Here is a 26,579-nt window from a genome sequence, read left to right on the forward strand (position 1 = left end):
GAAGCATTCTTGGGTGGTTTTGGTGGTTCTGAAAATCGCGTGGGTCTTAGCAAAACAGTATTCAGAAAGAAACAGTTTCAGAAAATTCAGAAGTATAAATAAACCCTGTAAAAACTCACATAAAATTAAAAAAGTCTATTCTGAAGTGAAGAAACAGATAACTACAGATTTTTTCTCTTTGAAATAATTTCTCTGTGTTCTTTAACAAGAATGGTGAAAAAACAGGGTAAGAAGTTACGCTCTACGCTTCGCTGCCTATTTTCTCACCCTCAGCTTAAAAATAACAGCTCTGTAGCACCCTCTGTTTTCTCGTGACGTCTACACACACTTTATGAAAAATCTTTAGGGGGAACGCTGTGCTTGATCTCTGATTGGGATTTTCCCATCTTAGCCAGTGTTGACTTAACCCTGTTTCCACAGAAGTCAAGAGTAAAAACGCCCATTGATTTCAACGTGAGCAGATTTCGACTTTTCAGAAATGCTCAGCCATATGTGTTCTCATTTTGGAAGTATCATGTGGTTGCATTTGGCCCTTGTCATGTTTTAGTCACTCAGAAGGAACATGCGGAGTTCCAGCCTGTCCTCACCTGCCCTCATGATTGCGAGAGCTGAGGGCCTTAGGGAGGTTTTGAGGGCCAGAAGTTTTGCTGTTGTCCTGTTTTTGGGTTTTGCTTGTTTGTTTGTTTCTCTTCCCAAGTTTCAAGAAGGCATATTTCTATTCTAAGGCAAAGGGAATGCAACCATTTCTAATTTGCTGTGAAGAATAAATCTGAGAAAAATTATTTTAACTCAGCCTATATGTTTAATTCAGTATGATATAATCCAGTATTTTAAAAGGGGTGAAAAGTAGTTCGGAATCAAAAGCTAAAACAGTCTATTTTAACCTTATTGAAAATCTTTCTGATTTTCTTTTTAAAAAAAAAAGTTACCAGAATTGACACATCTGTGAAGCATTTACTTATGGCTGATCAATATTTTCCGAGGCAAAAATGTTCCACTGAAAATTTCCATCTGTTTTTAGGGCTTCCTGGTCTTTAGTGTATTTATACCCATCAATATCAAAGGGAAGCTTAGGAAACACTCTTGGTTCATGCTATGTGCTAGGAGCTGACTGATGGCAAGATGAAGGGCTCTGACTTGAGACCATAGGCAGCGTTAGCTAGGATGTACCTGCAGTCACAGTTTATAGCCTGGTGTGATAATGTGAATTTCAGCAGCTGTGAATTAGGAGCCCAGCCCACAAAATCTTATGCTCTCCAAGGGTAATAGCCCCTGGCAGAGAGGCTGGGGGAACAGACCTGTAACTGCTTCAGCTATCTCACTGGGGTCCATCTGTGATCGTGAGCTGGAGCCCTTAGTTTCACAAGGTATTTATATAGCCTAACTCTTTGCCTAAAATCATGTGAGAAATCTGTGCTGGAAGAAGGACTTAAAACTAATCCTCCCTGGGTCCGAGGTTAATGTCCTTTCCTCTGGATTATATTTCCTAGTAGCATCCCTATTCTCCCATCTGCTTAGTCATCTGTAAGGTAAGCTGAGCATGCTAGGGAGAGCTCTTCTCTAGTGAAGTGTATAAACAAATTAAGGAGACAAACACAGTTAATCTGTGCTTTCTCCCACATTCCTTGTGCTGTGTCCTGCTGTCACTGTGTGTTCTCCACTGTAGTTAAGGAGGGATTTGCATGGGACATGCGATAGCCTTTAAGCATGTTTCCTGATCTAGACCTGCTGGTTAAAGGATTTGTTGTCCCCCTAATGTAACTGCACGTGCCATCAAGGTTTTCCATGACTTTGTGAAAAATGAATTGCTGTCTTCATGTCATATGGTTTTCCTGGTTTAAACACACTGATTTGAGCAATGTGAGTTGGAAAGGGAGTCAGCTTGACTTTGAAAAGGTGCAAATCACCTGAAAGAAATTTGTCTCAGACATTTTTATGGTATTTCAGCTGAGGTTCCATGAAAACTGCAGAAAATAACACTCCTTTGCCTAAAAACAATGTCCCAAAACAAACAAACCCATAATAAATAAATGCTTGCCAAGAGTCACAAAAATCTTAAACTGTGATTTAATATCCTGCTTCCCTTTTTTCTTAGTGGAAAAGGTCATATAGATGAAAGACATCTGCTGTTGTATCTCTTTTAAATTTCAGGACAAGACTAAAGTCCTATTCTTGCTTTTTTTTTGTGACCAAACTGCCATGAATTCCTTCTATTCAGTTGTCTTAATGTGTCAGCTCTTGAAGAGGATTAACAGGCCTGTGGCCAGTGATTTCAAATGCCAGGCTGCATCTCTTATATTTTATTCTTCAGAGATGGGTGCATGCCTGTGTCAGCACTGGGTGAAAGACATCCAAATATGACTGGGCAAATCGGTGTGAGCTGGAGGTTCTGGCCAAAGCTAAGTCCTGGTGGCAGCTTATGGTGAAACTTTGGCCAGGATCGAGTCAATCAACAAAGGATTTCTTCTTTACATCACAGAGGGCGTCTATCTTCATAAATAAGGTATAGCCACAACAGGAGGGTTGAGCCCTGGCACACAGTTGTCCACACTGTTTATCGTTAGGATATTTTTTGGCACAATTTCGGCCTACACCATGTCTATATAGTGCTTAGGCACAACTTGGTGCAGGGATTGTTCAATACAGGCCAGGAACTGTTTCCAAAACCCGCATACTTTTGTATCCTAGTTGTTGGAGCCTGCATGCAGGAAACATGAGACATTGCCTCATCCTGATGGGAAGCCTAAATGTCGTAGACACCAGACAGCTGGTTAGGCTGGTGGTGCTGGTAGTGAGGGTTTCCTGCTTGCTGAAGATGTGCACATATGCAGAAGAGAATTTAGAGTTCACAGAATAGAGAAAGAGAACAAGTGAGAGAGAGCAGGACTTTGCAGTCCACTCCTAGAGGCATTTCCCTGAAATGAGGGAAGAGAAGAGCAATAGGCTGTAGGCCCTTATTCGTAGGGTTGCTTTCAAGAGTCAGAAGGATGTGGAGGGGCAGCAGTTCACATTGCAACAGGTCAGAGACAGGAGGTGGCATCGAAGGCTGCTGGATGTTGATAGTCAACAAGAGCTTTGAGGTGAAGAGGACAAACCTGGAAAATAGAAATAAGCAGCTAATGCTTGATATGATAGAGGTAGACAGAACTGGGGAAGACAGAAAGACAAGAGATGACAGGGTGAAAGTGAAGGAAAACAACTGGTCTGAGTCACCCTTACTCTTCAGTGTTCTTTCCATCTTCATGTTTTTATTAAATGTATTTGAAATGTAGTCAGCTCTGACAACAGTGCATTTACAGTCCTTGATTTTTCCTGGCAACTTTATGGTTTTTCAGTAATACCACCCCATTTTGAAAAGTGGGTCTTCCTCAGAAGGCAGTTTTGTTGATGAGTGGGAAAATTGTGACCCCCTGGAGCCACAGGAGATGAAATCCTAGCCCTTGCTGAAAGCAAAGGCAGCATTCCCAGTGACAGCAATGAGCTCAGGATGTTACGGGGAGTGCTTTTGGCTGCTGTGCTGTGAGCTGGAAACTCTGGGGGATCTGTGTTCATGCATTGCCTTATACAAAGAGGTCCTGAATTTGTTGGCCTCCAGGCACTGCAAAAAAGCAAATGTTAAATAGGTTGTCCTACGAGCCATGGAAGTAATAAAACATTGGCGCCATTGGATTCTCTGGTGTCTGGTAAAGGGTGAGCGTCAGCCTTTTTTCTCAGCAGGTCTTTTTGCTCTCTCCAGCTGCTTGTTCTCCTGGCAGTAGGAAGGTGGTGTGCAACCCCCTTGACAAGTGACCAATGGGTCAGAGTTGGTGTTGGGGATCCGCACCATGCCTGCATGTACACGGTGCACACAGCAGCAACCTGTGCTTTTTCTCTACAAAGTTGGCCTGATTAAAACAAACAGAGTAAACAGAAAATAAAGAATGCTTTTCCCTCTGGCATCTAGCAGTCCTAGTTATCTTAGGTCCTCTGACACTATCAGCTGGAAAACTTTTCAAGAATAATGCGTCCGGTTTTATTTTGTTTGGTTTTTTTGGTTTTTTTTGTGTTTTTTTTTTTTTTTTATTAAAGCCGTGCATTTAAACTGTCTGTGATAATTTCTTTTCCCAGTTGTACATGTGGAGTATCTCAACAGGACTGTAAACGTCATGCTAACTTATGTGAGGGCAAAATTAATTTTTAAGCTGGAAAAGCTTTTGCTATTTTTGTTTGCAAAATGCTTTTGGGTCCTTAAGTAGAGGGCACTGCTGAAAAGCCAAGGCATGTATTGGTTTTATTATTTTTATTAATGTACTTTAAAAGCAGCTCAGAAATGTTTTACTTGATACCTGAAGCCAAGGCAGGAAAGTGCGAACCAGCTTGTCATTTACAAACATGGAAAATTAGAAGCAAAGTAGATGCACCTTCTACTTTTTTCCCCTGTCTTTGCTTCTCTACTGGGAGATTATTTTTTTTTATCATTCAGAACACTGCCTTTTTAGGCATAAAATACAAATAATTTATATTTATTTTTATTGTCACTGTAAGCACTCTTCCACATCTCCCACATTATTCTCCCATTAAAAACTTACATACCAGGAAGCCTTAGAAACCAGCACTTACTCCAGAAACAATCTGCATTTTATGCAGGGGGATGCCTCAGTTAGGATCCTTATCTGTCCCTCTCTCAGGGGGCTTCTTTAAGGGCTTGCTGGCATGCATGGCTTCTGATGAAATCATCTGGAGTTGTAGGTGCTTGACATAGCTGGACTTAAGGCTGTTATGGTTGAGAACTAGTTCTGCTCTTGAGACACTAGTCAGGCTGTAGGGCAATCATTGCCTGCACTTCAAGAGGATTAAATATACAAAAGCATGGAAGTAACCAAAATTCCTAGTATGGTAAGGCTGAAAGTCTAGCCCTTAGCCTGAAAAAAACCCCCATGTCTTCATGCATATGAGACACTTGTATGTTTACTGGAGATGGAGGGAGGCTATTAAATCCAGTCATTCCATCAAAGGCAGAAAAGACAACCAGGACAATCCAGCTTCCACCTTCCACCCCTGAAACCCCATGTCCCCTATTGGTGTAGGAGAGGCCAAGCGCAGATCCATGCTTTGCAACGTGCAGTGCGTGGCCACCGGCAGCAGGAGAGCCCGAGCCATAGGAGCAAAGGGCAGCCTGAGCTTGAGGCTTCCTGCCTTGTGTTGTTTCTGCATATCTTTCCCATAAGCACTGTTTTCAGCTGGGGTCCTGTTTTTGTTGTCATTTTAAAATGTAATTTGGAACATTAACTTCAGCCAGCTGAAATTATTTCCTTTTTGCCCCCTTACTAAGAAGGTTTATAAATATCGAGTTACACAGGAAGCAAATTCTCTCGTTATCAGATTGTTCTGTAGTCACTTTTCTTTTCCTCAAAAGCATAATGGTGAACTTTATCAGTGCTCAGTCATTTGTTTCCTATTAAACACAAGTGATTAAGATACTGTTTGCCTCGCTGGGAAGAGTTACTGACCTGTTTTGTCTGTATACATAGCTTAAATTAGGAAACACCTGAAACTGGTAGGAGTGAGTATTAATTGGGTTCAAGTTCCATAAGCACAGATTGCAGTTTCCCAGTGGGACGTGGTAAATAGCCGTCACCAAAATAATATTAATTACATTATCTCCCAGAGCGGTCCCAAGAGGTGCTAAAATAGCACATGTGCCACTTGGGCTTAGATGCTTAGGCACAAAGATCAGTGTTTGCTGCTGCATTGCTTTGCACAGTGCGGAGCACACTGCGTCACTGGGGGAGTTAAATGAGATAAGGACGCTTGGATTTTCTGTGTAATTGCTCGGGGTTTCGCCTTTGTGAGTTTGAAGATCAGAATACCATCTAAAGCAATAGCTGAATTTCTTTTTTCTGCCCTGACACCCTGAAAGAAATGATAATAACAATCCAAAATATGGATTTTCTTAAAACACCTGAACAGAAAATGTTTCTTGCAGCAGTGACTTTGTTTTCCCTGTAGGTTTGCTGAGCTCCAGAGTGACTCTCCGTGCAACAGAAGCAGTATATATACCTAATTTATTAGAATAACACTCTGTGTGATCGACTTTATACCTGGTCATGCCCCCAGCATCGCAGTGATGCACTACCCTGTACTATCAGCACTGTTACAGGTGGCATGGGCTGCACCCTTATCACTGCCCTTTCCAAAACTGCAGCTTACAGGCTTTGCTGCAAAAGCCCCTCGATTAATTTTGCTTGGCTAGTAGGACACGGGCCCTGAGACCCACAGGGATGGCCAGCTGCCCAGCAGAGGCCAGGTGGGCAGGTACCTCTGTGCAGGTCAGACCACTCTCACACCAGGACTTGCTCTGCAGTGTGTCAGGCAAACTGGAACTTCTGAGCCAGATGCCTCCCTTACCCCTTTAGGACTATGTGAAGTCTTTGGGTAGATTGTTTAGCCCCATAGGCCCAGCAATCTTCCTCCTTTGGGATTGATGAGCAGCAGAAGTGAGAAGCAAGCAAATATCCAGTTCAGTGACAGCTTGTCGTTAACTTCTCCATTGTTAATTGAAACTCAGCAAGCTGGATTCATGCGGTCTCTAAGTACATCAGACTTGGAGCTAGAATTGACTCTGACCTGATAATCAGACTTTTCCATCTGGGCTAGAAAAACATGAACCTGGTGGTTTGTTAGGGACATGCTGGCAGACACTTAAAGACAGCAATACTAAAGGCACCATTATAATTAGCTCAGTCAGAGACTGAGCACATAGATTTACTTGAAAACCAGTGTGTCTGTTCCCTGGTCAGTGTAACCTCTGTGGAAATACACTGCTGAAAGAATATTTAGACTTTAGTCATCTAATTCAATGTTGCACATCCTTGTTGATAGTGTTACATATTACCGCTATTCATTAAAGATATCAGCATGTACCATAATGAGGGTAATGACTTACGACATAAGAAGTCACTTTACAGACCTCAGAAACTGACTGGTAGGTTGATACCATACTTTTTAAAATTCAGAAGGTGCTTGCTCCATGTTTAGGTAGCTTAAATTAAACACCAGAGGGGTTCATCTGTATTCAGATGAATGGGAAAGATGTGCCCGTCAGTCCATTTCACAATAGCTTGAAACTAACATAACCACCTTAAAACAAAGGGAAGCTTTCATCCTTGTTCCTACAACTCCACATGAAAATCTGAATTGAAATGAGATTGAGCAACAAGAAGAAAATAAGTAAGTAGACCTCATTCTTAACTGTGGAAGAAGTTGTTTCGACAGAAAAATGTTAGCCAGCTTCACAAAATGTCACTAACTAGATAAAAATGGTCCTCTAGTATTTCCCGGTTTTGTTATTCCTCCCATGATGACACTTCTACTCAAAGATGCATTGCTGAGCAGGGGTTATACAGGACAATGAAAGGAACATTTTCTGGAGAGGGAAAATATAAGGAAAAACATTGCTTTGTATTATTTTTTCAGTTGCTCTCAATTTTTCTTCAAAACAGGAAGAAACAAGCTCTGACTGGTTTTTATGGCGCAACTCACACTCCTCCAATTTAATTTTTTGTTTTTTACACTTGTTATATTCAAAGATCTGGATCTGATTTTTTTTTTAAATATAAGCGAACAACCTTTCCTTCCAAAGCAAGCAGAATAATCCGTAGCTGCTTGACTGGGCCCAGAAGGTTCTGTTTTGTTCTGGAGTCAGCAGCAGTTTCCTACAATGATTTTGTTTGACCCACGCTGCTCTGACAGGCTGAGGCTGGCAACAATCTCAGCTTCAGCCATCAAAACATTCCTTTATGGCCAAGTACCCTTCTGCTTTCTCTGAAATATCTGGTGTCAGTTTTAACAAGAGGGGAAACAGACGTTCGTCACCATTAATTTGTGGGACAATTAACCAGTGATCTTTGACCTCCTGCCATTATTGGCTTTCAGAGGCAGGGTAAAGACCCTGCAGATATCTGTTCTCTGTCATTCCCTGCGAGCTGCCCATGTATTTTATTTACTCAATGGCTTAGCTTTTGCCCACCACCAGCCAAATGTATATGCCTCGTAATAAAAATTGCTAATAAGCTCTCCCAGACAGTAACATTAATCTCTGAGCGAGGATAACAGAAGGCAAAGGGAACAGCTGGCTGTCAGGAAAGCATGTGAGCGGGAATTATACATTTATTTAGATTTATGTACATATTAGAAATATCTGTCCCTGGCTGCAGCTGCTTTTGGTGCGTTGGGCTAGCTTGGGCATCCAGCTCTGCTCTGAATCAGGGTCAGGGCTTTCACACTGGGAGGTGTGGGTGTTGTGGGATCGCTGTGTGGTGATGTTTTCTTCTTCCTTCATCTGTCAGGCTATGACAGTACCTAGGTTTTGCTCTTTCCTGGAGTCCCTGGTGGTAGGATCATTGTACATTGTCGCCTTTTCCACACTTCTCCTGGGGTCCATTGGCCCAAGTCAATACCTTGTTTTAATTTTGGCCCCAGGGCTGCAGGGAGAGCAAGTGGAAGAGCAGGACTTTGTGAGCAACAAGGAAACAGTTAATCCATCCCTGGCACAAAGCTGCTGTTTAGTGTTTATTAAGATGGTGCTTACCACTGCCAACCCTTGGGGTGGGTGGGTGAGTGAGAGAGGAGAGATAAGAGCAGGCCAGCTGCTTGCATCATCTGACTTATGCCGTGCAGCCTTCAAGCCTCATTTTTTAGTCGCTGCTTTTGAAGCACTTCATTAGCTAATCAGAGGAACCCTCTCCTTTGCTTTACAACAAGTTTCCTCTTTTTGTCTCCTACCTCATAATTTTCTCTTTTTATTTCTGCTTTTCTTGTTGAGTTTCAACCGGTAGCTATAGTAACACCCGTGAATGAGTGACTGTAGTACACCACTATGACCCACTCCCCTCGGTAAAGCTCTGCCGGGCTTTCACACGCCTGCAATGTCTTGGCACCCTCCCTTATAGGGGTTTCTCCAAACAACAGGGACAGTCATCGCTTGGGAGCCGGCTCCATCCATCCTGCTTGCTATTTGCAGCTGCAACTGGCAATATATTGGGGCAGAAGGAGTGAGTCACTGGCAGAGCAATCTGTTACATCAGATAATCACAGATTACCTCCATTAACCTGAATCCCTTCTGTAACCTTTTACAATAATGATCCTGAATGCTGATGCGTACAGTTGTGTTACCATCATGTCTTGGGCTGTCAGTGATTTTTAAGGAGAATGTTTTCTATCATTTCAGGGGTGATTTAGCAGGTGTGACAGCGAGATCTGCAGAAAGGATCTGTTGGTACGTTGTTGCTGGACAAGATGATGGGGCCAAAGCCAGGCTTTGTAGCTAAGTAAGGGGGAGAATTTAGGTGAAATGCAGAGTCAAGCCTCTTTGCTTGTTTTTGCCCCCACTGTTTCCCTCCCCCGTGATCTTAACCTTTCCATCCTCCTGGCGCCAGTCAGACCACAAACTCCTGAACTCTGCAACCTCAGTCTCCCCCCAGAGCTGTCCATGTCCATTCACATCAGCTCTGTGCACCCTCTTCCACCCTTGCCCTGCCATCTACTAAGTACTTTTTTCTTCCAAAGCCAAAGTGTGTGCCAACACCTTTTCCCATCTGTCAGCCAGTCACTGCAGCTGTAACCAGCCATTTCAGGGTGGTTTCATCCCCCTCTCCACATTTCCTCTACGGAGTGTGTGAAGGATTGTCATATATCTAGGGTTCAATTTATGCTTTATGCGTACATCTGTAGGTGAGATTCTGTCTTGGTATTCCACCAAGGAGAGCCAGGAAGATGGACAGGGTCGTTATCCACTTTTGTTGTAAAGAAAGATGTGGTGGATCCTGATCTCAGACAGAAAGTGACCCAGTCTAAGACACATTATGATGCTGTACTTTTCTTCCTGGCTGACTTTGGAAGCAAAAAGGCTGAAGTGTTCACAGAAGAGATGTTCCTCTGAAACAAATATGTATAGGCAGTATAGCCTATACATATGTTCCCAGGAAGTTCCCAGCCTAATTTTCACAATTTTTAGCTCGTTTACATCAGCTGTCTGAGAGGTGTTGAGAGAGAAGAGTGAATCCAGCCAGGCATCACTGAAGGACACTCCGGTTGGCTGTCAGGCTGTCTTCCTGCACTGCAAGACCGATGTAATGGTCCTCTAGACCAGTGCAAAAATACAGAAATGCCACAGATAAGTATGTACTGGGCACCTGATAGCGCATCCTCGGTGCCCTCCTTGCTCAAGCATCCACATCAGCACCTTTGCTGGGCCAGGGTCTCTGGTGGGGTTAAATGTGGGAGGAGAGACTGTGGTAATGCAGGGATTCGGTAGAGTGTTTGTTTGTACAGGCAGCACAAAGGGGCTGCAGAGTTACTTCGATTCAGGCTCTGTAGGTGAGACCTGTGTGGTGCATCTCTGAACATTTGGTGTCTGCCTGCTAGAGAGCAGGACTCAGCTGGGCTAGCTAGATGCTCGAGGGACTTTCTCTTCTGCCTCCTTCATGGACACTCTATGCTGGGTTTTTCTTGCTTTTCTAGTGCTCTTTTTCCTGACTCAGACATAAACCATCTAAACTGAAAAGAGTGTGCTGGTATTTATGTACGGAAAGCAAACTACGTTTGGATTTCTGGGTTCTTATCAGAGCATCTTAAAGCTTTACCGATTCTACCAATTAGGTGGAACTAATAAATCAGTCAGGCCTAATAAAACAGCCTGTCTCAAATAATTAATTTTTCATTACATTTACCAAAATTCTTTTCTTTAGCCCTGTTAGTAAGTTTATTTAGGTGAGTGCAAAAAAACAGAGAAGAACATAATTCTTAGAGCTTGGCTACAGACTGTTGATAGGAACACACTTGAATTCTCACATCCCATCCAGCTGGATCTCCTCCCCACAGTTCAGAAATACTCCTTGTAAAACTCAAATGTCAGGAACACAGAGGCTAAGTTCTTTTTTTAGAGACTGCAGAACTATTTGCAGGAGAAAAAGCCCACACAGCTCTTTGACAGGGACAGACAGAACCCACTTCGTTCCTGGCTCGGGGCTGGGTTTTTGCATGTTCTCCCTCTAGAACTAGCGCCTGTACCAGGGCCAGGTTTCCTTGTGGGTTCCTTCTGCCTTTCTCATGCTGCCCGTTGTGCTGTGGTGTCTCTAAACATCAAAACTGCACAATGTGGAACAGCAAATTTGCAGAGCTGCCTTAGACTTCTAGTCATTTCTCTCAGTGTGTAACTAGGATCCACAAGTCCCGTCAAGGTATTTTGCCTTAGGGGCCAGCCCTAAGAACATTTGGGTTGCTTGAGGAACACCACTGAATCCAGGAGCACTACACACGCTCCTGGGCAATCTACACGGGCAGTGGGCAATACGTGGACTATATGTGGGTGATGAGTTGCATTTGCAGGTTTGGGTTCAAAGGCACTGGCTGGCACCTTCCATACGTGTTACTAAAACAGGGTAATAAATATGTAGAACAGGCCATAAGTTTAAAAAGCCATTGCTTAAAGAGGAGTTCCTTCCTGGAAAGATGTTATCATGCCCTATTCAAGCAGGATTTCTGGAGCAGGGATTTGTATTCTTTCTTTGGAAGAATGGGAAGCAGGTCTCCTACAGTCAATGTAAATCACAGCTGTGCAAATTAATTTAAGGGAGTTGAGATAGAGTGTGGCCATTTATATTCACTTGAACATTCAGATATAGGGAGGCCACATTCTGTGTTTAATTCTTGTGTGCTTCAAAACATGCGATGGTTGGGAACATTTCTGACAAAAGAATCTTCCTTTCTGAGAGTGAAGTTTTGTCAAAAATGAAAGGGTTTGCAGGAAAGTGTCTACTTAAAAGAAAAAATTATTGGCTTTTTCTAACTTCTTTTTGGCAATATAGAAACATCATTTTAACAAAGTAAAGAATGACAATTTACCGTACCCATTTCATTCCAATGATATATCTTAATACTCTATTTGATATGTTCTATGATAATGTTTTGACATTAGAGAACTGAGATGACTCAAATGTCATCAAAATGAAATGGTTTAATGTCTTTAAATCAGCATTTTCTCAAACTTTGAAATACTGACTCCTCGCTCCAGTTTGGAGGAAAACTCCACTGAGATAGTTATCATTTGTAACGGGGTGATAACCTTGATTCACGTGGTAACCTTGATAACATTGATACACCCACAAGTGCTGAAGGAGCTGGCAGATGTTCTTGCCAAGCCACCCTCCATCATCTTTGAAAGGTTGTGGAGGACAGGAGAGGTGCCTGAGGACTGGAGGAAAGCAAATGTCACTCAAGTCTTCAAAAAGGGCAAGAAGGAGGATCCAGGAAACTACAGGCCAGCCTCACCTCTATCCCTAGAAATGAGTTCATCCTGGAGATCATCTCCAGGCATGTAGAGGAAAAGAAGGTTATCAGGAGTAGTCAACATGGATTCACCAAAGGGAGATCATGCTTGACCAACCTGATAGCCTTCTATGGTGGCGTGACTGGCTGGGTCAATGAAGGGAGAGCAGTGGGTGTTGTCTATCTTGACTTCAGCAAGGCTTTTGACACTGCCTTCCATAACATCCTCACAGGTGACCTTAGGAAGTGTGGGTTAGATGAGAGGTGTATTGAGGTGAATTGAGAAGTGGCTGAACACCAGAGCTCAGAGGGTCGTGGTCAAGAGGGCAGAGTCTGGTTGGAGGCTTGTAACCAGTGGTGCTCCCCAGGGGTCTGTGCTGGGTCCAGTCCTGTTCAGCACACTCATCAATGACCTGGATGAAGGGACAGTGTCCCCTCAGTAAGTTTGCTGATGATACCGAGCTGGGAGGAGTGACTGATACACCAGAAGGCTGTGCTGCCATCCAGCGAGACCTGGACAGGCTGGAGAGCTGGGCTGAGGGGAACCTCATGAAATTCAACAAAAGCAAGTGCAAGGTCCTGCCCCTGGGGAGGAACAACCCCATGCACCGGTACAGGCTGGGAGCTGAACTGCTGAAAAACAGCTCTGCTGAGAAGGCCCTGGGAGTGCTGGTGGGCAGCAAGGTGACCCTGAGCCAGCACCGTGCCCTTGTGGCCAAGAAGGCCAACGGTGTCCTGGGGTGCATTAAAAGGAGTGTGGCCAACAGGCTGAGGGAGGTTATCCTCCCCCTCTACTCTGCCCTAGTGAGGCCACATCTGGAGTGCTGCGTCCAGTTCTGGGCCCCCTAGTTTAAGAAGGACAGGGAACTGCTTGAGCAAGTCCAGCAGAGAGCTACAAAGATGATCAGGGAACCCGAGCACCTCCCTTATGAGGAAAGGCTGAGAGACCTGGGTTTGTTCAGCCTGGAGAAGAGAAGATTGAGGGGGGATCTTATCAATACTTATAAATACCTGAAGGGAGGCTGTCAAAAGGATGGGACCGGACTCTTTCCAGTGGTGCCCAATGCTGGGACAAGGGGCAATGGGCACAAGTTGGAACACAGGAAGTTCCACTTAAATATGAGAAAAGACTTCTTTCCTGTGTGGGTGCCAGAGCAGGGGCACAGGCTGCCCAGGATGGGTGTGAAGTCTCCTTCCCTGGAGACATTCAAACCCCTCCTGGATGCGGTCCTGTGCCCCGTGCCTGCTCAAGGAGGGGAGTTGGACGAGATGAACTCCAGAGGTCCCTTCCAACCCACACCATTCTGTGATTCTCAACAGCTCTCTTCAAAAGGTTGGTGTCCCAGAGTAATCATTGATACTGAAGACAAATGTTTTCTGTTACCTACACCACTGATGGACAAAATCTCTTAATACTCCCCAGCTTCAAATATCATAGCCTCTGCATGTTGCTCCAAGAGACCTTATAGGTCCAGAAACAGTTTCCAAAGGAGCACAGTGGCTCCAGATTAATTTGTTGCATTGCCTCCTCTGCTCTTGCTGCCAACTACAATGTCAAATGCTATCCAAGCACTTTTCAATTTGAATCCATCAACTCAGTTCATCTCAACAGCCTGTTGAACCACCCAACACATCGTAATGCCTTCCAAACACAACTAAATTGCCTGGATTTGTGCCAGTAGCCTAGTTTACTTTGAGGTCAAGAATAAGAAGTTAAAATTTTGTGATGTGCTTAATTTTACTATTTTAGATGATCGCTGGTTTTATTTTTACAAGATTTTTAAAACTAGATTGTAAATCTTCAGTATACTTTGTATCTTCTGGATTATTTTTATTTGTGGCATAAAAGCCAATGTTCTCTTTTTGCTCATTCATCAGCTGCAGATAAACACAATAGTTAAAATACAAGCCACAGAAGAGAGAGATGCCATAATAGACAAACTAAAGGTGCTTATGCAAAGGAAAATTAAACTGCATCCAGAGAAATCACATCACCGAACAACTCCGTGTTAACATGCGTAGCAGTGAAACGTACACCCAGCATATGTGAAGTGGCCCACGAAACCCAGACAATTTATTGAAATAATCTTAAATATGCATTAAAAATACCCAATGGAGGATGTAGGCAGACTTGTGTGGAGAGTGCCACAATTTGGGATGCTCACTGGGTAACCAACATAAAAGATTAAAAGCGTGTTTTTTCAGTTTAGTTAAGAGCCTTTCAATGTGCTCTGACTAGGCATAAGGGTAGCTTTTGTAAAGACTTCTTTATATTCCTAGAATAGTACCAAAATGGCCTTGACACATATGATAGTCAGGCCCTGAGGATCAGTCTTCAAAGACTAATCCCATAGCTTCCTCTGTCCCTTCAGGGCGGTGGATGATATTAAAGTACATTATTAACATACACATTACTATTAACATATAAAATGTGTTATTAAAGTAATGTTTCAGCCACTCATCAGTATTTACAGTACTACTTGACCTCTTATTTAAATAATAGGTAGATATTCCTACAATAAATATTTGTTTATGAACAGGGACTTCTGTAAGCCAACGTTAATAGGACTTCAGATGCCAGCTGTATACAAAATGTTTTGCCCTCTGGTCCTCTGGTAACCAGATTGCAAAGCCAGCCTGACTCTGTTGGGGAGAAGCTTGCATTTTTGCTTATGAAATTCCCATCTCTGTGGTTCTAAAGGCTTAAACGTGAAATACATCTGCTGTTCATTTCCAAAAAGCAATGGGATGTTTTACACAGCAGTTGCCAGGCTTATGTATTTGTGGCAACATGCAGATGATTTATGTGCAAACATGCCGTGACAGCAGGGAAGATGGACACAAAACCGTTATCACGGTCTGTGACTATTCAGAGAGTCACATTCATCAAAAAAGGCTGCAGGAGATAAAGACAGATTAGCATCGATAAGAGGAGCTATGTAACATGATTCTCTCTGAGGGCATGTTGTGGACTTTTTGTTCTATCTTATAAACAAGAGCCTCTAAAGACTGGTTTGCAGAGGCATTGCGTCCCAGCGGATGGTGGATACCTGCCTGCTTTTGAAAATCCAGCCCTCATATTCTCCTTTTCCTTGGGGTGACGTAGAAGGGGATTCAAAAAGAGGTTCTTAATGGTCTTGTAAGTGCTTGTTCTAAGCGCAGGTTAGTCAGGAGTATTGTCTAAGATCTTGTAAGGGTAAATCAGGGTTCCTGAGTTTTTTTCTGCTTTCCCAGATGAGAAAGGCAGGATGAAGGCCAGAGAGCAAGCAGTCTCTTTCATTCTTTGAAAACAAACCGGTTTTATTTGCTAGTACAGCTGACTGTAGATGGGACTAATAGGAAAGAAGAATGGTGAACCTTGGTGAACTTCCACGTGAAGCAGGTCTAAGAAGGGTGGAACTGTTTGCCTTAGAGGCTAGATGTGTTAGATATGAAAAATACTCGTGGAAAATGATGGCCTGATAAGCTTTATTCATGCTGTCTCATTAGGAAGAGACACTCCGGGAAAATAAGAAATTTAAAGTTGGTATTATTTTCCTTCACAAATACATGGTTAATCTCTGGGACTTACACCCACATGAGGCAAAAGGGTATTCAACAGTGTAAGGTATTTACCAGGAGCATAAGAACAGCCTGAATGTACGTAGCATAGATTCTAAAAAAGAAGAAGAAATTTTTGGAAGCAATATGCCTTCATGTTTTATTAACCATATCTAATTAATAGGGTATGGAAGAAAGTTCCTGCTTTCCAAATACTTCAAAGACATCTTTCTAAGATCTTCCTCTGAAGCTGCTGTGGTCTGTCCTGTACTAGACAGACTATTTGTTTAATCTAATATGGCAGTTCCATATATACCTTATAGCTGCATACACTTTGATGGGAGAGAGTGGGTAAAGGAAGGCTGGCAAGAGAAAGGGGAGAATAAACTTAAACTTCTGTTGAGTGGAAATAGGACACTAACCATGATTTTTTTTTACTTTTTTTTTTTTTTTTTTTAGTTTGTTTCACTGCTTTCACGTGCTGTGTAATCAAGGCCTTGCAATCTGAGTGTACAGATCTCTGTACTCTTGTTGGGAAAGACTTGGGTGAGAGCCTACCTATGTTGTGAAATGGAAGACACAAGCTGTAGTCATCCTTCAGTGATCTGTGGATAGTCTACCTAAACTGTGGATTATCTAGATGGCAGATAATACAGTGGAAGGCAATGAAATATTTGGCCATCTTGGGTTAGCCACGCTTGGCAGCATGGAGTGTGATGCAGGCTTATCAACTTGGGCATGAACAAAACAACAGTATGAAGCCAGCTTGGCCATGTTTAAAAGCCACCTCGCATGGTGGCATGAGGCATGAATGGAATATGCTACAGGCATGATGCTGGAATGAATTCACCGATCATTATGTTTAACTCCGCGTTATGAAATGTCTTTAATCAGCTGAGCAGGAGCATAGCTTTATCCTGTCGTTGGCAGGATTAACAGGCTCAAGGCCGTGGCTTCAGCTCCTTGCTCTGTCTCTGATTTCTCATGTCATTTTGGACAAGCCACTTAATATCTCACTGGTTTAACAATATGCACGTACTTTCCTGCCTATGGTGGCATAATGGTGGCAAAAAAGTAGGCACCTTAGGCTAAGGGTAGCTCCTGCTCACAAACGTTTTACATGTGTGCCTCTGGTTGTCTGTTTCCTTGCACGCAGAGATCAGAGCTAGATTTGCTATCCAGCATCACAAGATGATATAAAAAATGCCATGTATTTTTCAGTAGGTAGGATGAAGAGCAAATGCTTTTGTTTCCTGTAGGACTGGTTGACATGCTAGAGAATTAGCTTTAATCCTGGGTTTGCAAATGCTGAGTTGTTAAGTGCATGCAAGGGAGCAGAGCTGAGATTTCATGCTGTTGCTGGGAGCTCACCTTTTGTCATCATCAGCAAACCAAGATTTTAAAGCATTCAGACCATCCAACTGTGGAACTCACATCTAAAACATGGCACATCTGTCAAGTCTTGCCCTGAGAAGCTGACTTGAGGGTTGCGAATCCTCCTGTCCAGAATAGACAGTGCAAAGGCAGCAATCAAGGCAATGTGTGAAAAGCTTCCCTTTGCAACCTGCACAATCACTGACCTATTCAGCGAAACCTCCGCTTTTAGCTTTTAGCTCTGCTAGACAATTTACCCTGTCTCAGCTGTCTCACTGCATTATGTCCTTCAAACCCCCTGGAATTAACATTTGGAGCCAGCAAACACTGCTGGCTCCACAAGAAAAGCTGAGTGGAAAGGTCAGGTCGATTAAAGCAGTTGATCAGAGTCTTTAACATAAAGACGTCACAGGCAAAACAGTAATGCTACTTCACGCTCAGCTAAGAGCAAATGATTCATCAGGCAAGGCTGCTTATTTTTGGAGGATGGCCACAAAAGAGAAGAGAACACGCTGGCTGTATCAATCATGGTTGTAACAGGGGACCACAGAGCCCTTCTCCAGTTTTGATGGAAATATAATGTCAGAAATACATCATCCAATGAAAATATATCAATATATATTTTACATTGAATGGATTTTAAAAACATTCTGGCCCAGCTTAGCAGAATCATTTCGTCTCTGCACAAATCTCAGAGCTGTCGTTTAGAGCAAAGGGCTATTTTGCAATTTTTGCACAGCTTTAGTAGCATCTTTAGTAGTGATGCTACTAAAGATGCAGTCATTTTGTGAGGACTTTTATAAAGGTGGCTGGAGAAGCAGGTGTGCTCTGAAATCTCCAGTGCTTTGGTCTAGAGGGTAGACCTTCAGTAAGTGAAGATGTACCAGTGTTGAGCAGATGCAGCTGAAAGGATGCTTTCATCTGGCTTACTCCCACTGCCTCCTGTGTCCAGAAATGATTGCAAATCCTGTTCTAGCAGGCACCACTGCCCAAGCAGCTGCATACCTCTTGTGCTGCCCCCAGCGCCTGCTCATACCTTAAGCAGAGAGCTCCTGCCTGCCCCCATACAGCACCACTCTGTTCCTTGGTAAGAGCAGAGTGGGTCTCTGCTGTGGAGAGGCAGCAGGCAGAAGTGAGAGGCACATGTTTGTATGTGGAGGTGGGATAAGCTGCTCTGGGAACTGGCAGCCTGAGGAAACGATCCAGAAATCCAAATTCAAACCCCATGGCTGTCAAAGGCAGATCACTCTGCTCTGACACCAGCCCAGCTGTTTCCCTCCCTCCTTGCCCTCCCATTCCTTCCCATCACTCTGCCAGGGCTAAAAAATATATACTTAATCTATTTAATTCCCATGGAGGTTTGGCATCAAGGCACAGAACTCAAAGTTTACAAGATAAATGAGTGTGAGGAAAAACATGAAGCGATAGCTCAGGGAAGAAAATGCAGCCAAAGAGAAAGACTGGTGAAGAGAGGAAGTGGGAATTCCTGGAGGATCATTCCCCAGAGCAGTGTGCAAAGGGAGGGGGCAGAGAAGTGTAAATTCAGTGTGATGACACATAAGGGCAGGAGCACCAAGGAGGGTGCAGGAAGGCCTCTGGAAGAGAAGAGGGGTGAGTGGAGGCACCTGGCAGGCAGGAGCAGCTGTGCAGGATTGCAGGGGTGAGCTTTCAGGGAGGCAAAAGGCAATGGAAGACCCTTTGGGTTGCTGAATCCAAGCCCTGGGGTCACTGGCAACCAGAGCAGAGCCGTGCACTCCTTAAAGGCTGGTGAACAGACCATCACAGTGCCCACCCCAGCCCACAAAATGCTTCTCAGAGCCCTGCAGCATTCTTAAGACCTTCAGCCTGGAAGACTTTTGTATGCTGCAAAAGGAGAGCAAGACAGCCTCTCTGATACTGTGGCTGGAGAGGTGGGAGAGGAAATGACTTTAGCAGCAGTGTTTGGGATGCACTGAAGAGGGAAGGTTGAAGCAGAGTTCTTTATAGACCCAAAGGGTACATCTGTGTTGCATAATACTGTATAGCGTGGAGGCAGTCGCAGCTCTCTGTGCTTTGCCAGAGACTAATTCCTGGAAAGGGTAGCATGGCTGTGCTCCTGATAGTCTAAACAAGCTAGTTCCTTTATGGCTAGTGCAGGTATCTCTGTTCTACATTGCATAATGTAGACCTACAATAAATTCCTGTCAATAAGGAGTTTAAAACCATTCAAGACAAGCTCTGCAATAACAAAACCATTGGTCACCAAAAGCAAAGGCATAAAAGGTGAGATGCAGAAGTATCAGAAATGCCCCACAGAGAGCAATACTTTCCAATTTTTTCCCAGGCTCATGTTTTCTCTGAAATGGTCTGCTACCTTTTGAGTCAGTGCTCTCCTGATTTAGCTTGCAATATCATGGCATACCCAACATACCCTCAATCTGCAATTGTGACTCGGCCCTCTACAGAATTAACTCAGCTCTGAATTAGTCATTCGATGTGCCAGCACATGTAAAATAGTCTCAAGTGAATCAGATTTTGTGTGTAGGGACTGAATTTTGGTAAATACAGTGACTCGGAGAGTCTCAGTCTGCATCTGGGCTTTCACGGCCGGAGGGCTACTCTTTTCTCCAGTGGCTGTGCAGCCTCTCCAAGCAGGACAGGCACACAAATGAGCCAGGAATGAAACACCCAGCACCACACCATACCTCCTGCCCTCTGCAGTAATCCAGATGTGGCAGCAAAGAAAATGTGGAGACAACAGAGGGAAGGGCTGGAGTAAAAAATGCCCAATGATAGTGAAAAAAAAAAAAAGACAAGAAAAATCTAAAAATTACCTCATAGGCTGAGCTGCTTCAGATCTGAGTGCCCATCTAGCAGACACTGGGGGAGAGCACACACAGCATTAGGCTTGCCCATAGGCACTGCGTCATCTAGTGATCCCAGCAAGGAGTAAAGTGGGTTATACTGGAAATGCCACCATTACTGGTTGGAGCCGACTGCAGAAGGCACCCCCCTTCCAAGCTCAGATGTGGCACCTAGAGATGCCAGTGATGCCTGCAGCAGGGTATTTATGAAGGGACATTGATGTGGGAGGTTCATCAGCATAGAAAGGCTGAGGATCTTGGACCTCATTCAGTCAGAGGTGGAGGAAGCCAACTAGGTCATTCATCTTGAGGACAGTCCAGTTCAAGAAATCTCAGGGAAGAGTGAGAAGGGGAAAAAAGAACCAAAAAGAGATGTTTTTCTTCATGAAGATATTACATTACTTTTCTCCCATTGTCCTCCTCCTGTGGAAGCAGCAGTAACCAGAGCGTGTAACATCACCGGTAATGCCATGTTGGCAGAATATGTAATGTGAGGGCTGGATGGTAAGAATTGAATTTTGGTCTTTAGCTTCCAGCACTTCTTTTGGGCTGGAATCCGGGCTCATCCCAAAACCAGAAGGGGGAGATCCAGGTTGAAAAGATCTGCGCTGTAATTTTACAAGATTATGTGATTCACAGGAAATGGCTGTCAGTTGGGTCAGAGATGATGTTGGAGATGCCCAGTTCTGCACTGTCATCTGAACTGGACCTGATGGGCCCATCTGAGCTCCCAACTGTTACCAACCCGTTTTTTTGCCAGATGCCACCTCCTTGGTCTGTGTCAGCCCAGACAAGCTCAGACTTGATCTGTACATCTACCCACAATGTCTCAGCTTTAATTATTAATGATATCCATAAGAACTGTGACTGGCTTGGTAAATTCTGGATGGGGCTGCATCCCCAAAGCAATCTAATAATGACATTTCTTTCTCTGCAGGGGGTGGAGGGAAACGCAAAGGCAAAAGCAAAAAGTGGAAGGAAATCTTGAAATTCCCTCACATTAGCCAGTGTGAAGATCTCCGAAGAACAATAGGTAAGAGCTTTTCCCTTCTTTGGAAGTATAGCATAAATAAAACGTGCTATAAAGACTGGTTCAGCAGAACGGCATTAAAGGTGCTTGTCATTAAATGGAAACAGTTTAGAGATGGGTGTGTAATGCATATACTTCCCGTGATGTTGCCGCACAAACTCAGCATTTTCTGGTTCCTGACAGGGCACTGTGGATCAGGCAGGAGGAACTGGCACAATGCACTTGCAAGGCAGGGCTTGGGGCTGACAGCGGCCAGGCCCTTTGCTTTGCACGCACAGGCTCTAGGAGCCAAAGGGACTTAACAGTTGGACAATACCTGGCATGTGGGACAGATGCTTTGACCTGGTACCTACCAGGGCCAACGTGGCTGTAAAAGGACATCAGAAATTATTCCACTTATCACATCCTGCATTCCCTTCTAACAGCTAGCTCTTTATGAGGGAGGAAATGAGACTTGATGAAAGCAGAGAGATTATGTAGTTGGAGGTTAATATTAATTATATGCTGGATATGACGTTTGAAGTGGCAGCCACTGCCCTCTGCCAGGGAGGTTTGCTCAGCAGTGCCATCCTCTAGTCAAACCACAACACTACGTATTTTCTTTTATAGGACAAGTAAAAATTTTTTTAAAATTACTTTGTTTTATTGATGTGGGCCAAACACTGCAGATTTAGAAGGGAGCTTGCAGTGGCCTTTTCCATAACGCCACATTTCTCCTGCTCAAAGTTGCCAAAATTCAGCATTCTTTTGACTGCTGCCTTGGCAATCAAGGCTAGCAGCTATCTCCTTGTGAATCGTCCACTGGAAAGCCCAGCATTACTGATCTCAGCACAAGAGGTTAACTTCAGCAATTGAGGCTACTTTTCTCCCCTACACTGACATAAAATGCAGCCACTGGCAATGAATGAATGAAAGGCAAGAAACTGTAACAACTGAGATAACGGGCAGCATAATTTGTCAAACTTGGGTGAACTCCTGGGATCTGAGTGACAGTGCCCTGGCACTATGTACATTTGAAATTCACAGCGTGTTCTTGCAGAGAAAAATATGTGGAATGTTTTGAAACTCTTTTCATTATCTCCTTCAGTAAACTATGCTTCCCTCATCTTCTGCTGGAGAGCTAAAAGGAGGTAAAGAAAGGAGGGGGAGGCAGGAGAAAAGAGTGTAGGCTTTCCCAGTTTATGGCCACTTGACAGACACACAAACCCTGGAACAATTTCTGAAGGTACAGAACCTGCTGGAAGCAAATCAGACAATATACTGTAATTTGCATAGGGAATTCTATCCATTGTCCATCAACCTTGGTTCCTACAGGGGAAAACAGCACCAGATAAAATGCTTGCTCTTTACAAAGGTGTAATATCCTAAAATGAGTTGTCTTAAAAAATCATCTGCCAATGATTTCTGTTTCTGAAGTGCTGTTTCTGGCATTTTTTTAATGTCAGCTTTACCCTAAATAGAATTTGTTTTGAATTTTTCTCTTTTTTTTGGTGAATTAATTGGTGGAGTAACAGGGCAAGAGCCCTTGTGATGCTCTTGGTGGATTTGGCTTCACTGCAAAGATTAGCTGTTGACTGGGAATTTTAGCAACTGACTTTTACACAATGGGAAATAAGGTCCAAATCCTTGTTCTGTGACTCTGATTTTTATTGAGTAGCCTTCCCGCTGAGCTGGATGTGATTACACAAGGAATGAGGCACTACTCAGCCTGAGTAAGGTCATCTGTCCTTACTGGCTCTACCATTTTTCAGTTAATGTAGCTGAGGTTGAAACATCCCAGACAAACAGTCGCCATTTATAAACTTCTCCTTGCTCATACAGGGAATATGACACATCCTGTATGAGCCAGGCTCCCTGAGTCTATAGCATTTAAGTTGTTTGCATATGTGTGAGTGATCTGAGGTACTCAGGATGGACCTCTTGCACATGCAGATCCATTGCACCGGGCACTGTGTGGCTTTTGGGCATCCAGCGACAGTGACAGGTCATTGCAGTCTGGCCTTAAACTGCTTCCTTTGTTGTCTCTGCTGAGGAGGAACAACTCCCTTTAACCTTTCTTCATTTATTATTTTCTGCAAGTCCTTTAAGAGGATCTCAGCATTTCAGGCGACAAGGTGTCTCCGCAGGTGTTTTGGTGAGGGAATGTACTGAAACATCCTTTTTGAACCATCAGCTGAACTGCTCTATGATTTGCAGGGGATCCAACTGCTCCGTGTGTCTGCCCATCAGTCCCCCCTCTAACAAATTCTTATTCCACTGGTCAGCGCCAATCAAATTTCTTAATGAAATAGAGACCCCAGAGAGGCTTTTTCCTCCATCTCTGTGGAAATAGGCAACCAGCAGAGAAGAACAACTTTATACAAGGAAAAGACTACAGCTTCATTTCAATGTGTTTAGAGATCAAGACAAATACTGGTAGGTTGTGCTCATCACAGGCCTCTTTGCTGTGTGTCTGCCTCCCAGCACTTTTGGTCAGACACAGTCTTGCCACTTTGCCACACGTTAAGAAAAAAAAAAGATCGCACCAAGTCTTAGAGGGTTGTGTGAACTGGAGAACTAGGCTGTTGAGGTTTTGTTTTACTCCTCTTTTCTGGATGCTTCCCAAGAGCCTCTGTGGAAAAGCTGGAGGCAGGGATGGGATGGACCTTTTGATTTAGAGCGGGCATAGACTGCTGTGAAGAAAGGCACGGTTTAGTTTAATGCAGCCAGAAGCCATGGATGGAAAATGCTGCTGTTGTAATCGTAGCAATACAGCCTACATATGTGTGTAGATGTCCATGTTTTAGTGTAAAAACATGTGCTTTTGCACCCCCCTAAGGTGTACTGAAAAGAGTCTGTGTCTTAAAAAAAAAGTGTAGTGTGAAAAGAAATCTGTGAAAAACAGGAAGGCTGAAATAAACCAAAGGTCTGCGACCTGTGTTGACACAATTATGAGTCAGTTCATACCTTTTGGTTCCCTCTGTGTTTACAGGAGACTCTGTGTTTGACTATCCATCATCTGGTGTCTTACTGAAAGCCTTGCTTAGTGAAGCCCTTTTTTCCCCTCCTTCTTGTGCACAGAAACAAAAATCAAAACACCTGAGAGTAACACTGTTTTTTGATAAATAAACAAACACTGGAAACATCTTTATTAAAAGTGCCATTTAGCCAAGGAGCTGTTTTTTTGGATTGCACTTAAAAGCAACTTCTTTCCTCCTTTCTTTTTTGTCCAAAGAACGAAACACTTTTGCAGGGAAATTCAGTGGCCTTCATTGTGTGCTAATTAAATAGGCAAGTGGAATAGGGATGCTATGTTAATACCTTTACTGGGCTCAAAGAGAGGCTTGTATATGTATATTTGTATGCTATGAATGGCTAATGTATGCTTCTATTTGCAGCCCCCTCCCTGGTTGTATTTAATTCTGCTGAAACAGCCAGCCCTTTCCAGGTCACTACTAGCATTAGCGGCCCTTTCAGTTGACGAGAACTGGTGTTTGAGACACTAGTGACAATGACTGATGTGATGGATGCTGCTAGTAGATGGTGTTCTGCTTTCTTTAAAATTCACAGATGATAGCTTAGCAAAAGAGAGATGCTTCAAGGGAAGGGAAAAAATAGCAAGACGCCACTTTAAAAATTCCTCCATTTGACAAACACGGCATGAAGAGATGCCACAAGTCAGGGATACCCACTAGTTTAAAGGCCATCAGTAAACAAAAATATAAGAAAAAGTTGTAATTTTAAAGGCCAGAATGCCTTTTTGATGATAAAAGATTCTGGATGTCTGTAAATATTTCTGAATGACGCAAAAGGTTCTGTTGGTTAAAACTGTGGAATTTTTATTTATTTTGCTCAGACCCATTCTGTGCTTTTTTCTTCCATAAAAAAAAACTGCTTGGGTGAAAGAGTTGATTATTCTGATCTTTGGCAAATTTGCTTTCACAAGTGTCCAAATGCTATATAATAAATCAAGATTTTTTTCCCCATAGATTGAAGTTCGTGGGGAAACTGCCACAGAATGTGCCTGCTGTTTGTTGCATAGAGTGATTTGTTGCATTATTGCAGAAAACTTTAACTCCTTCAGTAAAGCAGTTTCTAGTTGTGCATTGTACTCAGAAGGAGAACTCTGATGATTTCTCTTGCTGAATATTTATATTCAATGAGATTTTACAGTCAGAAAGATCAGCCCCATTAATACTAATTTTGCCATGCTGGGTTTTAAAAGAGTGAAAAAAAATCTCCCTATGCCATTTAACCTCTTACGTGACATTTGTGTCCCATTTATCCAGGGTAAAAGTAGCTTGAGCTTCCAATTCTGGCAGGTTCTTTTCAGTGTTGTTAAAAATACACTTCTGTGTGAGAAACCCTTTGTAGAGATGGGGAACAGAGTAAGTGGGACAACATTGAAGCCACAGAGTTCACGCAATCACTTTTTATGAAAGCTGGCTCTTTTTTTTCTTTGTATGGTACTTTTTCAGACATGATCAAGACCTTCACCTACATGATTTTTTTCACAGTCACTTTGGAATTTCTCTGCCTGAAGGCATATTGATGGTGCAGGCTCTGCAATGGCATTCAGACCTACCTAAATGAGGGTTTTTTGAGCCGCCAGCATGGGCGCTGATAGCAATCAAGAAGCTGCAGTATGGACATCAGTGACAGAGAGATGCTTGAGTATTTATCCAGCTTCCTAGAAATGCTTTGCAGCCTGCGCTGAGCTCCATCCTGTGGCAGAAAGACTGCTACTATACCCCGGTTATCTCGTTTAAAGGGAGCACCTCTGCTCTGCTCCACAGTGCTGGGACATCTGTCAGGAATTCCCACCAGCAGTTCTCTGCTTCCTTGGCTTCAGAGTTTTGCCAGCACTGCAGAGATAAACACATGGGTGAGGGGTCTTGGAAAGGAAAAGTGTGAGTTTCCAGGCTTACTCGCTAGGGAGGCTGCCTCTGAGAGATCAAGTGGCAACATGGCATATCGACGTCCATCGTGGGATAATGTGTCCGTGTGGTACCCTGCCCCGGGGTAGGCGTCAGACCCGGGGGGCATATCCTGTCCACTCAGGGAACGGAGATGTAGGCATCAAAGAAGAGAAGGCATCAAAAGCTTGGTCTGATCAAAACCACAAAGAAGTAGCCAATTTTCTCTCCACCAAATTCTTCAGCTCTGATGTTTACAGTGATTAAGAAGCAAGGTTTAGAAATGTAATCCTGAAGCCAACAAATAGATGAAAGGAAAGAATTGCAGCTTGCCTTCCACTGTAAATAACGGAGCACATACTGGTTATAACTTCTGTGATTGTCTTACAGTATCGGTGTGAATACTACACCTAAGGCTGGTCTCATGTTTTTGGCTAAAGCCAGAGTTTAAGTTTCTGAGAAATACTTTTTTTGTAGAAAGCATCAGGTTTCCTTGGAAAAAAAACCTTACATTTTTATTGGAAGCAGTTTTTTAACAAGTAGTCAGGATTCTGTGGGCATGAAATAACTGCAAGGGGAATTGTCTCCTA

General features: G+C 43.4%; 1 protein-coding gene across 6 annotated transcripts in view; it reads left to right on the plus strand.

The window, feature by feature from the left end:
• The window catches only part of GRK5 (G protein-coupled receptor kinase 5), a 179,533-nt gene that overhangs the window by 49,570 nt on the left and 103,384 nt on the right, over positions 1 to 26,579 (plus strand). For 5 of the 6 annotated variants that reach the window (XM_064464269.1, XM_064464268.1, XM_064464270.1 and 2 more), the window contains exon 2: positions 21,002 to 21,097. In XM_064464269.1, coding sequence (XP_064320339.1) covers positions 21,002 to 21,097 — 96 coding nt within the window. Of the gene's footprint in view, positions 1 to 21,001; positions 21,098 to 26,579 lie in introns of those variants that run through there. The other variant, XM_064464273.1, reaches the window with a different exon arrangement.

Source organism: Phalacrocorax carbo, chromosome 12, assembly GCF_963921805.1.
Source record: "Phalacrocorax carbo chromosome 12, bPhaCar2.1, whole genome shotgun sequence".
In the NCBI taxonomy this organism is placed as follows: Eukaryota; Metazoa; Chordata; class Aves; order Suliformes; family Phalacrocoracidae; genus Phalacrocorax; species Phalacrocorax carbo.